Raw genomic sequence first — 16,611 nt, 5'->3', positions numbered from 1 at the left:
AAGGGATTCCTAGAGCAAGCTGACTAGCCAGGGTACAGAATCACCAAGTTCTGAGTTCAAGTGAAAGACCCTGCCTCTGTATAGAATGTTGAACGTGATCAGATACCCAAAGTCAATCTCTGGCCTCAAGATGCATGTGTATGCCCACAAAGATGTGTACCTTATACATGCTAACCACTCATGTATAACACACACACACACACACACAGACACACACACACACACACACACACACACAAAGAAAAAAGGTAAGAAGTAAGTCTGGGGCGGGGGGAGAAGCCATTAACTCACTTATCTCAGATAAGGATTCCTTGAAGGATATCCAGTGCTCTCTAAGTATTTTATTAAGCAACTTGCTGATTTGTGAAGTTTTTATACATTTATTTGTGTGTGTGTGTGTGTGTGTGTGTGTGTGTGTGTGTCCCATGGTGTACACACAAAGGTCAGAGGACAAGTTTCAGGAGTCAGTTTTCTTTTTACCACGTGAGTTCTGGGATCAAACTCAGATCATCAGGCTCGGTGACAAGTACCCTAACCCACTGAGCCATCTCGCTGGCCCTGATTTGTTGCTGGTATGAGAAGACTTACTTAAAAGGCTGTCAAGCCTCTGGAGCAAATGACCAAATGAGACATCTGTCTCGTCTTTGATAACATGGGGTACATCCAGCTCACAGAAAAAAAAAAAACCCAGGAAGGCTGGGCATGCTGGCTTAATCCCAGCACTCTGAGAGGCAGAGGCAGGCAGACCTCTGTGAGTTCAAGGCCAACATGGTCTACAAAGCCAATTTCAGAGCTATAGAGTAAGACCTTGTCTTATCTTTTGAAAGTTAGAAAAACAAGAAAACTCAGAATTCTCCCACTGGTGACTCACCAAAATTCTAGCTCCTTCCAGGTCCTATGTAAGCAGCCAGCTAGTTCTTATGTCTGGACTCACTGGCGTCCCAGGGGATAAGTATGAAGTGCATGAACCTAGCCTCTCTGTCATCACAGCGCACACTCACGTCTTCCATTTGTGCAGAGTAACGATAAGTTGAGGCGCCACCTGGCAGAGGCTATTTCACGCTGCTGTATGTGGGGCAGAAACAGAGTGGCCTTCGGTGAGCACAAAGCAGTGGCTCCATTGGTGCGTTACCTGAAGTCCAACGACACCAACGTGCATCGAGCAACAGCCCAAGCCCTGTACCAACTCTCAGAAGACGCCGACAACTGCATCACTATGCACGAGAATGGTGCAGTGAAGGTATGCTACTTAAACTACTTCTGTGGCTTAGTCCAAGTTTTTAAATGCAGGCTGGAAAGAAGCATAGAGAACATGAAAGTTTTACTAAAAGGGAGACTGGGGAGATGGCTCAGTGGGTTAGGTGCTTGCTGCTCAAGTTGCATGAGGACCTGAATTCGGATTCACAGCGTACATATTAATATCAGATATGGCACAGTGGAGTGGAGACAAGAGGATCCTGGGGGCTCACTTGGCCAATTATGTAGCTGAAATGTTGACTTTGGGCCTCCCATGTATGTGTGTGCACACATACACAGGAGCATGCACCCATGCATGCACTCCCACCCCACCCCAAATTTTACCAAAAGGGATGCTGGATGTATGAAAGTGCCTGCTTGTCAGGTCACAGCTGCATCTGAGCACAGCATTATCATGATTTATATTAGAAAATATATGGAGATGAAATTTCCTGAAACTAAGTCTGTCCAGGTTCTTAGTAAAATAAGTAATCATTCCAGAATTTGAATTAGATTAAACAGAATGTACAGAATTTATTAGCATTCATAATTCTGTGTGATACAGTGTTTGCCTAGCACAGAAATAATAAATCACAGACATGCCCATAGGCATCAACTAAACAGCAAGAGAAGTGGATGAAACAGCTTTGGACTACGGTTGGACAGCTTTGACCTTCGCAGCAAAGGACTGATCCAACCACAGGTGTTTTGTTTGGATTCTGCATCAGATTTTACATGCCTTTAGCCAACATATGCTTAGCAGAAATTTTGCACACTGACTTGGATGTAGCTGTGTATTGGAAATCACCTAGAACACTCTGATGGCGATACATATGAAAGTGCTCAGAGCACTGGGTGTGGTGACACATGTTTGAACACAGCACTGAGGAAGCTACAGCAGGAGGATCATATTTTGGGGTTAGCCTAGGCTAAGAGAGGAGACCTTGTCTCAAAAAACAACCCCTCCCTCAAAAAACCAAAAAAGTGAAAATTAAAACATTAAAAACATCTCTTAGGGCCTATAGCTTGCCTATACCAGGAAAAATGGATTACACTATTTTCTATAGCCTGCTCCCTTGAACAATATAATTTCACTATTTGTTACATTAATTTGGAGCCTCTGACAACCAGATACATTTAAAGTTTGAAGTGTATGCCCAAAGTGGATATTTTAGAGAAGACTTAGAAGTCTACAGTCTCTAATCTAGATATGTCAATTATAAGACATCTCAAGAATAATGCTCTTAACACTCCAATTGGTAATTTCTAGTCAATTATTTTAATTTATCCTTCAAACTTACTGCAGTTAAAAGATGTGATGTTAATGTTTCTGAAATTAAATCCAATTTACATTTAAATGTGCCAATCTTTCCATTATAAATATGTTTTTTATGGCGCATAGTTAGACGTATGTGCTTCTTCAAGCAAAAAAAATCTGGCATAAAAAGCACCTTTTAAACTAAGTAACAATTTTTCAAAAGTAAATTATAAAAACTGTGTCAACATGTTAACTTGAAGTTGCTCTAGGTTGACATAAAAGCTGTCCCTTTTATATGCGTGCATTCAACACTTCAAAAAGAAGAGATGCCTAATTTAAAGTTATGTGTTCTGTAATTGAACAAAATGTGCACAGCCTCCACTGCTGTAAGTCCACGGGGTTTAAAAACCGAAGCTATAAAAAGTGGATAGCCTGGTAAAACGTCTGGTATGTAACTCAAAAGTTTTCAGATTTGGTAATGTTTATGTGTTATGATCTATTGACACAATGAAGGGCACAGAAGCAATTCTCGGTGGTTTCTTCTACTGCAAGGTAACAGGACTCTGAAATGATTTAAGCCTGTGTCCTGATGTCAGGAGTTGGCACTGTGTTCACACCTAGAGACAGCGACACCAAGAAGGAGAGGCTGTGTCAGGAAAGAGACGGCATAGACAGTGCTGGACTTGGGCACCAGAGCCTTTCTTGAGTCATCTTTATGATTGATGATTCATGGGGACATTTCTAGAAGTTCATAGATTTACATTGCTAACTACCTGTCATTTTTACTGAAGGATAACTAAAGAACAGGATTTGGGAGCAAGTTTATCCAAAATGGGGAGGGGAGTGGCTCAGCTGGTAAAGTGCTTGTCACCCAAGCATGAGGTCCTGGATGTGGATCCCCAGGATCCCTTTAAAAGCTTGAGTTTGGTAGCATGAGTCTGGCACTCCAGTACTGGGGAGACAGAGACAGGTGGATCCCTGGATCTCATTGGTCAGTCAGCCTAGCCGATTCAATAAGCTCTAGGTTCAGTGAGAGACCCGGTCTCAAAAAATAAGGTGGAGAGCAATCGAGGAAGATAATTGACATCAACCTTTGGCCTCTGCGTGCACATACATGCACATGAACCTGCATGTGCGTGTGCTCACACCCACAAGAACATGTACATACACCACACGCACCAAAAAAATAAACAAACACTTAAGTAAAATGACAGAAAGGCAAGCCTTGTCATGGAGGCTATCAGAAGAACATGCAGCTGAGTTCGTGTTGTTCTTTCCCACCCTGCACAGATAGCCAGACCTCATGAGGCCTTGGGAGAAGGATGTGGACTCCCTTCTCCACTTGTCTTTAAGGTGGTAAGAAATGTGGGTGTGGTTCCCTGGGTACTGGTAGAATAAACAGGATTTAGAGTTGCTTTGACATGGGCAATAAAGGAAAGCCTTGTGAAGAAGTGAATCCAGGGTCTGGAGAGACAGTTCAGTGGTTAAGAGCACTAGCTGATCTTGCAGAGGACCCAGTTCAGTTCCCAGCACCCACATGCTGGCTCACAACCATCTGTAACTCCAGCTCCAGGGAGATCCTATGTTCTCTTCTGGGTTCTGCAGGCGTGGCACACAAGTGTGCACTTATATTTATACAGGCAAAGTGCTCATACACATAAAATAAAAATAAAGAAATCATATATAATGAGATCCTGTCTTCAAAAAACAACAAAAATATAAAAATATAAAAATATTAAAAATTAAAAAGTGGGTCTGGAAAGATGTCTCAGCAGCGTACTGACTGCTCTTGCAGAGGACCTGCAAGAGCAGGTCACATGGTGACTAACAACTGTCTGTAACTCAGTTCCAGGGGATCCAACACCCTCTTCTGACTTCCACAGGCATTGCAGGACATGTGTGCACTTATACGTATACGAACAATACACTCATACACATAAAATAAAAATAATAAATAAATTTTTAAAAATTAAACATAAATAAGTATATGAATCCAGACTTCATGCTAATAAAGAAGATTCCACTTGACAAATAATGCATGACAGTGTTTGGCCAGTTACTGGTTCTGTTATTTGCATTGACCACACTATATTAAACACGTACTGCCAATGTTTCTGACTTTAAATGTACACACAGTTCATTTATTCTGGTAAGTTTCTGATCTTTTTCAGCCTTGATTTGGTTTTGTAGTGCGGGGTGTCCTGGTCATGCTGCGCACTAACCTACCTGCCTAGTACCTGTCTTGGTGCTTTTGCTCTTAGCTGCTGCTGCCCCAGTCCAGTCAGAGGCTGGCAGTGTTACTCCTCAGCCTGGAAACCATTCCTGCTGCAAATGTCAGTGAGCAAATGTTAACAACCTCAGTCACAGTCACCTGAGTTATTCTGTCATCCTATTCAAATGTCATTTGTTTTGGGGTCAGTTCCTGAGTCCTACAATCTCCTGAGCTGCAATGGCTGGTGTTGTGTACTGAATCTACTTCACATTGACCAATGTATCCGTGAGAAACTGTAATAAGAGTTCTCTTGTTAATGCGTTCAGTTTGAATGTTGAGTGAAAAGCTACTCTGACTAACAGGTATACATTGCCAAGCATGGTGGCACATGCTTGCAATTCCAGCTCTGAGGAAGTTGAGGAAGAAAAATGAGGTTTTGAAGCAAGCCTGGGCTACCAAATGAGACTCCATCTCAAAAAGTCCAAAACCAAACAAAAACAGAAATGTCGTGTGAGCCATAATAGTTATTTTCTAGGAGTGACAGTTTAAGAAAAGATAAAAGAAGTATGTGAAGTTGGTTTTAGTAATGAATGGATATTTTGTTTAGCCCAGTTTCTTCAGAGTATTTTTTTTTTATCTTTTTGAGACAGGGTCTCCCTGTAGCCACACAGTATAGAGCAGCCTGGAGAGTGTTTTCTTCTTCATTTGGGGCATGTAAACTATGAGGAAGAGCTATAAAAGTAAAGAAATTTGAGAAGTGAAGAGGTTCACCAAGAGTTCTAGAACCAAAGAAAGAGTGCATTTCCAATGGTTTTGAGTTTAAACACAGCCAAGAAGTCAATAAGAGCTTCCTAATTCACTTAGGATAAAAAATAACCCCATGTCAGAGGCGCCCCCTCCCCATAAGAACCTCTCTTAAATGGACTGCTCTAAATACAGTGTGATGCGAATAATTCCATCAGATCCTCTGTGATTTTACACAGACCTGCTCAGAAGTTTCAGCCCCAGATGCTACAGATGTGGATGCAGAGGTGGCCGTTGGAAACTAGGTTGAAATATGAAAGTGAGAGAGAGATATCAGAGTTGTGTGCTAATTAGGACAATCTCGTCATGAGAGTAACATGAGTAGGAGAAGAAGTTAGGGGAAAAATGTGCAACCTGAGCCCTTCCCTCAAGCAGAAAAAGTGATCAAGAGAGGCTTGTGCATCTATGGAAGGGACTGAGCCTTCCCCATGGCGACATCGGTTTGTTTTCCCAAATGTCTATACCAGGCAAGCAAAAGCCACATGATGGTTGTAACTTTTGGAAAGGCAGGAAATTGAAAAAATTGCAGAAAATACAATCAGAACTAGGCAGCACATTGGCAGAGGGCGTGGAGAGTGGTTCAGCTGGGACAGAGCCGAAAGGCTGCCTTGGCGACCTCCTCCAGCCTGATCACGTGGCAGCTGGAGCCAGAGAGGAATCCAGAATCTGCTCCATGGTTTTTGAAGCCTGGCGTGAGGAGAGAAAAGTAACACTGGTGTTGGGCGAATGGACTTCAGAGACTGCATAGGAATTCGGCGTCTCCATGCTTATCGTTTTCTCAGACATTCCCCCAAAGTGCCAGGACTGTCCTGGGGTGCACTTCTCAGCAGCTCCGGTGGGAGCAACAGCTCCAGAGAGTATGTGCCGCATAGAGAGGGGTGCGAAGCCGGCTCTTGATTATTTTCTTTAAAGTAAGAAATAAATTTATGATTCCTTAAGAGGGTGTTTAGTAAGATCATAGTTCCTGTTTACTATTGTGACTGCATCAAGTGTTCCTTATTTCACTTTTACAGTTTAAAAGATCTTAATAACTTTAATAAGGGATAATTGATATATACATGTCTGTGTTTGAAGTGTGCACCTTCATAAGTTACACACACACACACACACACACACACACACACACAAAATTGCCACCAAGCCAAGAGCATTGCCCCTAGTGTTTCGTGGCGCCCTTGGTAATCTCATGCTTCTGCTCTTGGTCATGGAACAACCACCAACCTGCTTTCTGCTCATTTGAATGAGTCTGCTCGTTTGATTGGGCCCATGCCGCATGCACGTGGGCTTATGTTTTGTTGCTGATTGTTTATTTAGCCTTCACTCAGCCTAATTGTTTTCACATTCATCCATATGCTTCTAAGTATCAACAGTTACTTTTGTGGGTATGTGTGATATATGTGTATGTGTACGTGTGTGCATGCATGTGTGTGTGTGTGGTGTGTATGCTTGCCCTTGGGAAGGAGGTGCAACTATAGCTTGCCTGCATAGTAGTCAGAGGACTCTTCCAAATAACACTCCACCCCTTTGTCCAGCTCCTACATTCTTTCCGCCAACCTCTTCTACAAAAGTCCAAGATGTTTCTTAGCCGTCTTTGTTTCTTCTTTTGAGAACTCTCTGTTCAGAGCCTTAGTCCATCTTTTAATTGGGTTACTTGCTTCCTTGATTGTTTTTTGAGTTCTTTACATACTCTGGATGTTAAACCTCTGTCAGATGTGTCTCTGGTGAAGATTTTCTCCCATTCTGTGGGTTTTCTCTCCATTTCTTTCATTGCTTCTTTTGCTGTACAGAAGCTTTTTAGTTTAATGAGGTCCCATTTGCTGATTCTTGACCTTGTTTCCTGAGCAACTGATGTCCGGTTTAGTAAATCCTTTCCTACACCTGTATCTTGTAAGTTATTGCCAATGTTTTCTTCTAACAGTTTCAGAGTTTCAGGCTTCATATTGAGGTCCATTTGAAGTTGACTTTTGTGCAGGGTGAAAGATAGGGGTTTAGTTTCATTTCTCTACAAGTGGAGATCCAGTTTTGCCAGCACCATTTGCTGAACATGCTGTCTTTCCTCCAGTGAATGTTCTTGGCCCCTTTGTCAAATATCAGGTGGCTGAAATCGCATGTACTCATATTTAGGTCTTCAGTTTTGTACCATTGGTCTACGGGTCTATTTCTGTGCCAGTACCACGTTGTTTTTATGACTATAGTGCTATAATATAGTTTGAAATCTGGAGTAGTAATCTCCCCAGCATTGCTCTTAGTGCTCAGGGTTGCTTTGGCTATCCAATGTCTTTTGTGCTTCCATATGAATTTTAGGATTTTTTTCTAATTCTGTGAAGAATGTCATGGGAATTTTGATTGGCATTGCATTGAATCTATAAATAGCTTTTGGCAGGATGGTCATTTTCACAATAGTAATTCTTCCAATCCATGAGCATGGGAGGTCCTTCCGTCTTCTGGTGTCTTCCTCAATCTTTCTTTAAAGATTTAAAATTTTCATTGTAAAGATCTTGAATGTCTTTGGTCAGGTTTATTGCAAGATTTTTTTAAGGCTATTGTGAATGGGATGGTGTCCACGTACTCCACCCCCAACCTGCCTGGGATTCCTGAGACCTGCCTTATTCCTTGGTAAGTTTGACCCTGTCCACAGCACCTTGACTTCCACAACCTGATTCAGTCTCCCAGCCCCTACATCCTGTTCTTCTAGCTTTGGGCACAGGTAAGCTTCTTCTCTTAGCACCTCAGACCTCTGGACTACCCGCTCGGCTCAGACACACCCACTGTGTCCTGATCCTTTGCACACAGACCAACTAATTCTTCAGTCTAGTTTCCTAGAGACTTAACAGTCTGTCCTCACCCCCAGCTTGCCTTTGCACACCTGAAACCAGCCTTCTACCCTGGCTGTCCCTGCCCCAAACCTGTCTGGGATTCCAGAGACCAGCCCTCTTGCCCAGTATTTCTGATCCCACCCACTGTGCCTTGACTCCCCTACAACCTGAGCAACTCCAGTCTTCTGAACCCCACACCCTGTTCTTCTAGCCTTGAGCATAGGCCTGAATTTGCTCTTAGCACCCCAGATCTCCGGACTACCCTCTTCCTCTGGGAGGCAGTGAGGTTTCCAGATCGTGCCTTGTCCACCCCCTACACTGGGACCACCGACAGCTCCTCCCACTGTTGCAGGGTTAGGCTTCCCCGCCCTTTAATAGGAGCCCAGACTCTGGCAGACTGCCTGAGGTTGCCTGAATCCTACCCCCACCTAGCAAGCCTCCCATATTGTTCTGTGCCTGCTGACTAGAGGGACCCAGGCTTTAGGAGAAAGCCTGAGAGCATCTGATCCTCATCTGACTTCAGCCTGTGGGAACTCCTGAGCAGCTGGACTAAAGCCATCAGGTCCCTCCAATATAAAATAAAAAAAGAGAACCTGAAGCCTAGACCAACCAGCTTTTCTTACCAATAAGAAAACAACAAAGGCACAGCAAGTACACAAACAGAAATGGACTTAAACTCAACAAAGGAAGGCTTGAATCTCATACCAGAATCAGAAACAACAGAAGAAATCCACATGCCAAAGTCACAATGAAAAAAAAATAATAACATGAAAACCCAAATAATATGTCCCCACCAAGCACCAACAGCCCTATAGAGGAGACATTTCTTTTTTTTTTAAGCTTTTTGATATGTTTATTTTTGTTTTTGTGAGTGTTTCGCTTGCATGTAAGTGCACCCTGTGAGTGCAGTGTCCATGGAGGTCAGAAGAGGCCATTGGAGCCCCTAGAACTGGAGTTAAGGACGATTACTACCTGCCATATGGGTGTTGGGGATGGAACCTGGGTCCTCTGCAAAAGTAGCTACTGCTCTCAACCACTGAGCCATCTCTCCAGCCCCACTGTTATTTCTTGAAAAGTTTTTTGTTACTATATTTCATTTGTCATTAAGAAGTTAATTGTACATATCTGTTTTGCTCATTTATTATATTTCTTTATACTCATTTCAGCAGCACAGTATCTTAACTATTACAGATTTATGAGCCTTAAAGTCATGTAGTATAAGTTACCTTTTTTTTAAGGTATTTTGGCCATTTTAACTTCCTTACATTTCTGTATGAGTTTTAACATCAGTCTGCCTATCTGTGTGGGAAATGCCTCCTGGGTCAGGGTTGAGATGACACTGAATCTTCCTACGTCTTTGGAGGAAAGCTAACATCTTAACAACAATGAATCCCTTGACCCATAAATGAGGGATATTTCCATTTACTCGAGTTCTTTAAACATCTCTCAGCAATATTTTATAAGCTTCAGCGGGCAGTTCTATCAAGTTTTGTCGAGTTTAAATATATGTATTTAATATTTTTGATGGAACTGTAAATGGCATTTAAAATATTTTAATTTCTGGCTGTTACTATTTTATAGATGCAAAATTGCTTTCATATTAATCTTCCAACCTATAGCTATGTTAAACTCAAATCCTGGTAGGTTTTTAAAGATTCCATCAGATTTTCTACAGAGACCTGGGGCCCACAAACCCTTCTCTAAAATGCCACAGAGTACACACTTTAGATCTTGTGTGGCACGTGGGATCTGGGCTGTAGATTCTCCTTCATTTCCTTGTTATTGCGATTGTCTTATTGCCACTTGCAGCATAAAAATGTAAAACGATTCAGCATTCTGTGAACCATGTGCAAACATTTCCAACCTATATCTTTGTGGTTCTTTTTCTTGTTTGACTTCACTGGCTGGAGATGCCTGGAAAATTCTGTAAATAAATGATGAACTAGTCTTCTTTCTTAAAGAGATATATGATTTTTGTTCAAATTTCATAAACAAATGCAATGTAATTTGATCACATTCATTCCCAATGAGTCCCCTAATTCCTCCCAGATCCAACCCCCATTTCCCACCCCTTCCCAACTTTGTGTCCTGGTTTTTTTATTTATCAAATCACCCATTAAGTCACATTTGTGCTGTTCATGTACTCATGAGTGTGGGGCCATCCACTGGAGCATGGTTGACCTACCAGGGGCCACACGCCTAGAGAAAACTGACTCCACGTTCCCCAGAAGCCGTCCATTGTGCATAGCTGCTCACTAGGGATGTTTGTTCCTGAGACCCTCCTGCTCCAAGCCTCAGTGGTGACTGGCTTGATCTTGTGTTGGTATTATGAAGGCAACCACAGCCGCTGTGAGTTCATGAGCTGTTCTTCCAGTCATGTCCTCCCAGACCTCTGGCTCCTGAAATTTTTCTGCCTTCTCTTCCACGATGGGCTCAGAGTGTCCAGGAGGAGGTGTGGTAGGGATGCCTCATTTGTGGCTGAGCACCCCATAGACACTTTTTCTCTGCTCTTTATTCAATTGTAAGTTTCTGTGTTAACCACCATCTAATGAACAAAAACCCTTTTCTTATGAGGTCTGAGAGGTGCCCTAATCTATGGACATAAGATACCAATTTAGAAGGCAGTTTGACACTGTATCCACTTAGCAAAATAATAGTACTAGGTTCACCCCTGGGGCTTGTGAGTCTTATTTCTTACAGTGGGGGAAAACATTCAGTTTTTTATTTTCTGCTTGATGATGGCTATAGTCTGCTTTTGTAGTTGACCTTTATCAGGTTGGGAAATTCCCTCTACTATGTATCTACTTTGAAGAGAATTTAGTAGGAATACCTGTTAGATTTGATTACTTTTTCCCACAACTATCTAAATTATTTTATGAGGTTAAAAAATTTTTTTTGTTTGCCATTATTGTAAATACATTGAATGGTTTTCAAATGCAAAACTAATTCAGGATTCTTGGGATAAGCCCACTAGGTGATGATGAACTCTCATTTTTGTATGTTGTTCAGTTTAGTTCACTGAAATGTTGTTCAGATTTTTTCATTTGGGTTCATGAGAGATATGAAGGGTTTCTTGTAATGTCTTTGTTTTCTGTTAGGAAAAATAAGGCTTCAATAATTAATTGGGTATTATTCCTCATCCTTCAGTTTCTGTAAGGAGTGCATAAGTGATATTGTTGTGTCTTCTTTATATATTTGATTAATCCACAAATAAAGCTATTTGAACATGAAGCTTTCCTTTTTGAAAGGTTTTTTTTTTATTACAAATCAATTCTCTTTAGTTAATGCAGAGTTGATTCTATCTTTCTTCTTGAATAAGATTTGGTAGTTTTTTCTTTCAGTGAATTAATTCATTTAATCTAAATTTTCAGGTGTATTGGCAGAAAATTGTTCATTATACCATTATTCTTTGGTTATTTGTATAAACTGTGGTTATGATCCTCTTTTATTCTTGATATTAGTGATTTTTTATTCCTGATCTGGACTTTCTCTCTAGGATATTACCCATATTTTGATCTACTAAAAGAACTGAACATCTGGGTTTACCATGGGCAGGCAGGCCTACCCTTTTGACATTGCAATACAACATTGTCAGCTATGAAGTTCATGCTTGAGAAACACACACACACACACACACACACACACACACACACACCAATCAAAAAAGTTCCATAATGTTTCAGGTAAGTTTAGGATTTTGTGTTGGGTTGCATTCATGGCTATCTGGATTGCATACGGCCAATAGACTGTAGGTTGACTTACCTGATTGGTTTTCTATTTCCTTTTTAATTGATTTCCAATATGGTTTCTATTATTTCTTTTTTTCTACTTAAGTTGGGGTTTTACTTGCTCCACTTTTCTGTTTCTTAAGGTAGAAACTAAGATAATTAAGACCCTTTTCTTTCCAAACATAGGTAGATAGCACTAAAGCATGTCCTCTAATACTGTGTGGCTTTTCCTAGAGAAATGTACAGAAGCATCTGTGTACTCCAGAGAGGGTGCCAAGAGCGTGCTAAAGAAGTGACGCCACTCAGTTTGTTGGGGTTACTTACAGGAGCGCAGGTGAGAGGCTACTCGTAGGAGCATGGGTGACTCGGGCACAGCTGCATCATGGAGAACCCCACCCCCACCCCATTCTCAGAGCTCTCTGTCCAATTTTCAGGCAATTCTACTAGAGAGTCTCCTCTCCCTATCAGCTGTTGCTGCTATTATAACCTGGGGGAAGAGACTTAAGAATCTTGTAACTTTCTGAGCCTCCTAAGTTTCATGAGGCTCCTGAGTCTTATGAGTCTCCCTCATGGAGAAAGAAGGGAATGTTTCATTTCTGAGGAACTAAGAAGACACAACAGCTTGAGCTGTATTGCCTAAATTTCCACACACTTTCACTTTTTCATTCAGCTAAAAATACCTTTGAAGTTAGTTGTGGTGGCATACACCTTTAATCCCAGCACAGGAAGGCAGAGGCAGGTCCATCTCTGTGAGATCCAGGCCAGCTTGGTTTATACAGCAAGTTCCAGGCCAGATGTGGCTATAGGGACACTCTATCTCAAAATAACCAAAAACAAACAAAAATTAGTTTTGATTTCTTTTTTGGACCATGAAGTATTTAAGCACATGTCACATCATTTTCAAGCATAGGTGCATTCTCCAATGACTTCTGCTACTGATTTATGATTTAATTCCATTGTAGTTGAAGAACATATATTGTATTGCTTAAATATTTAAAATTTTTCCAGTCTTATTCTATAGCTAAGAATATGGCTTATCTTTGAAATCATTCGTGGAAAGAATGAGCTCCCTGGGGCTGGAGAGATGGCTCAGCTCTTAAGAGCACTGATTGCTCTTGCTGAAGACCTAGGTTCAGTTCCCAGCACCCACATGGCCACTAACAACCATTTGTAACTCCAGTACTATGGGATCTGATGCCACCTTCTGGCCTCCATGGGCATTGTACACATGTGGTGCACTTACATACATGCAGGTAAAACACTCATACATATAAAATAAAAATAAATAAATCAATAAAAATTAAGACCAAAAGGAAAAGTGGGTTCCCTGATGCTGTTGCACTGAGCATTCTCTACTAGGTCATGTTAGTGATGCTGTTTTTCAGTGACTCTGCAGCCTTATTGGTTTTCTGCTTCCTTGTCCTATCAGTTGTTATGGATTAGTCTGTCTTCCTTGTAGCTCTGTGCATTTCTCAGCTGCCTTCTTAGGTCCATACATATTTAGGAATACTTTATGTATTTCTCACCTATCTTGTTAGGCACATAGATATTTAGGAACTTGTGTTCTCTTGATGACTCCTTTATCATTATTAAGTGATCATTTCATTCTTGAAGATATCATTTGCTTTGAAATCTTTTTTGCTGTTAGTACAGACATTTAAGTTTGTTTCAAGGTAGTCTTAGCTTGCTAAATTGCATGCATTTTTCTATTTTTTCATCTTTTTGCATCTTTCTATTTAAAAGGAGTATTTGCAAAGTAATCTAAGTCAGCCTCCAATGCAGTCCATGTTCACTGCAGCACTAACCAAGGTATGGAATCAACCTAGTGTCCATCAGCAGATGAGTGATTAAAGAAAATGTGTATACATACACAACAGAGTTCTATTCATTCATAAAGAAGAACAAAATTGTGTCACTTATGAGAAACTGGATGAAGCTGGGAATAAGCACAGGAAGTAAAATAAGCCAAACACAGAAAGACATATGCGGAATTTAGAATCTGCAAATGTCACATATACGCTGAGAGGCCAGAAAAAATCATTAAAGCTAAGGTGAGAAATAGAGCCCTTAGGTTTCCAGGAGGGGATGTGAGGGCTGTAAGTGCAGCAGGTGTCTCCCCTTTTGCCCCACCCCCTTCTGCTCTGCCTCAGAAATCAGTTACTAGGTGAAATTGAGCTTTGCATCTTCAGAAACAACTTCAAATACAGACCCCACATCCACACATGTGCATTTGGGCATGTCAGCTCAACCTACAAATGGTGGTTTCTAGAAGCAGGTTTTCTGGGCAGGTTCCACATGGACAGCCCAAGCCATATAGACTTAAGTTGGACAGTAAGTTGGGGAACTTGGCTTTTTGGTATCCTCATCTAGGCTGCCTTATTTATTCCTTATCAAAAAAGAAAAGAAGGAAGGAAGGAAAGAAGGGAGGGAGGGAGGGAGGGAAGAAAGGAGGGAGGAAGGGCAGGAGGGAGGAAAGGAGGGCATGTTACTTAGTTTGAAATGTTATCTTCAAAGCTACAAGCTTTGAAAACAAGAATATAAGATCCGAAACAGCGTGCCAGATTCCTTGTCAATTCAATTCATATTACTCCTTTTGAAAGAATCTAAAAGGTGACATATGTGACAGTATTTGATAGTCTGTAATATCTTTACCTGTCATCATGTTTATTTGGGTAAATGGACCAGGCTACTGTTGCTGGGAGTCACGTACTTGCTTTGTGAGTCTGCTGGCTGAACTGTCTGTTCAGGATGGAGTCCCAGACAGAGAACAGCAACCTCATCTGGGTACTTCTTAGAAGTGCAAAATCTCAGCTTCCTCCCACCCCCCATCTTACTTGCTAGGTCCAAGCACTTGACCAAAGAGAACCAACAGTGCAGACATAAGAACTAGTCTACACTGACACACTCCTACCATGGCTACCTTTTTTTGTTTGTTTGTTTTTTTGGTATTTTATTTATTATTTTTATTTTATGTGTAAGCGTGTATTGCCTGCATGTAGGTAAGTGCGCCCGTGTTGTGCAATGCCTGCAGAGGACAGAAGAGGCTGTCAGATCCCCTGGAACTGGAGTTATAGACAGTTGTTAGCTGCCGTGTGGGTGCTGGGATTCGAACCTGGGCCTTCTGCAAGAACAGCCAATGTTCTTAACCCCTGAGCTATCTCTCCAGCCCCCCCTTTTAAATATCCAAATTTATACTATATTAATTTTTCTCACAAAATTGGCCTAATACACATTAAAGTGATTTTTTACATATACCATAATTTAATTTTCATGGCCTTACCAGACTTGTTCTATAAATTTATTTTTCAAATCCTAATTAAGATCAGAATTTGTGATCACTAATTTTTCTAAGCTTTTCTTGCATATTTCACATTATCATCCAAACCACCTTTTAGACAAGACCCAGAAGTCTTCTACTTAGTATAAACCAAATTTGTTTTCCCAATGTCACATCATTTCTTCATATTTTAAAGAGATGCTGTTACATTCCAACATCTTAGAATTTGATGAGCTAGTCCACATTTGATCTACAAATCTTAAATAATTAATGTTCTTTTAAAACATTTATTAATTTTCAATGTCAAGTTCTATAGTTACCTCTCAGTAAGAATGAATACATGCTGGGCATGGTGGTGCATGCCTTTAATCCCAGCACTTGGGAGGCAGAAGGAGGTGGGTAGCTGTGAGATCGAGGCCAACCTGGGAGGGTCTACATAGCACGTTTCAGGCCAACTGGGGCCGCATAGCGAGATCCTGTCTCAAAAAAAGCTCAGTACCACCTGTTTTTATTCCGTTTTGCAGGTAGCACATGACAGCCTCCACTATGGCTATATTCAGCCTGTGTGTTTCTGTACATTACTAGAATGACTTATACATTACGGGTGGTTCAGTTCTTTTTCTAACCCTTGGATTTTCATGCACAAAGTTGTATGCAGATAAGCCATTTTCATTTTATTCTACGACTTCCAGGTGTTTTTTTTTTTTTTTTTTACTTTATCTTAGATTCCAGCCTCTAGTTTATTCTAGAGAATATAGAATGTTACCTTGAGTATAACCACAGGCACTCTTTACAGATTATTACAGTAGGTATCCAACATTTTGAGAAGCTTAGGAGTGGGTGAATCTTTTGTTGGCTTGTCTGCATACTACAAGAATGGGAGTGAGTGCTACCAGAAACACCTGTGTGGCCTTTGGGGAATATGGTGGCTGATTAATGCTGGGCATATACCCAGAAGCAGAGCTGTGGTCAAACAGTGTGCACATAGTTTTAGAAGTGTTTTTAAATAATTATTCTTTTATTCCACTGATTATGCCAAATGACAGCTCAAATTAGAGCTTACATAAACAGTATTATTTTTTCAGAATTTTAATGAACTAACTTGATTTTCCCTTTCATATCATTACTTAAAGATATTACTATGGGTAATTACTTTGGGGACATCTACTTTACCTTAATCTGTCTGAACGTGACCCATGGCTTTATAGAATCTTCCTTTTTCTTTCTCTCTTTCTTCCTCTCCTTCCTTCCTCCCTCCCTCCATCCTTCCCTCCCTCCTT

The 16,611-nt window shown here is 41.0% G+C and overlaps 1 protein-coding gene across 1 annotated transcript in view; it reads left to right on the top strand.

Moving 5' to 3' along the window:
• Positions 1-16,611, top strand: part of Armc4 (armadillo repeat containing 4) — a 193,249-nt gene that overhangs the window by 141,812 nt on the left and 34,826 nt on the right. Inside the window, exon 18 of the mRNA XM_008850554.2 lies at positions 1,019-1,240. Coding sequence (XP_008848776.1) covers positions 1,019-1,240 — 222 coding nt within the window. The remainder of the gene's footprint in view (positions 1-1,018; positions 1,241-16,611) is intronic.

The sequence above is a fragment of the Nannospalax galili genome, unplaced genomic scaffold (assembly GCF_000622305.1).
Source record: "Nannospalax galili isolate Female #2095 unplaced genomic scaffold, S.galili_v1.0 scaffold43, whole genome shotgun sequence".
Taxonomy (NCBI): domain Eukaryota; kingdom Metazoa; phylum Chordata; class Mammalia; order Rodentia; family Spalacidae; genus Nannospalax; species Nannospalax galili.
This window is presented reverse-complemented; position numbering and strand designations above follow the sequence as displayed.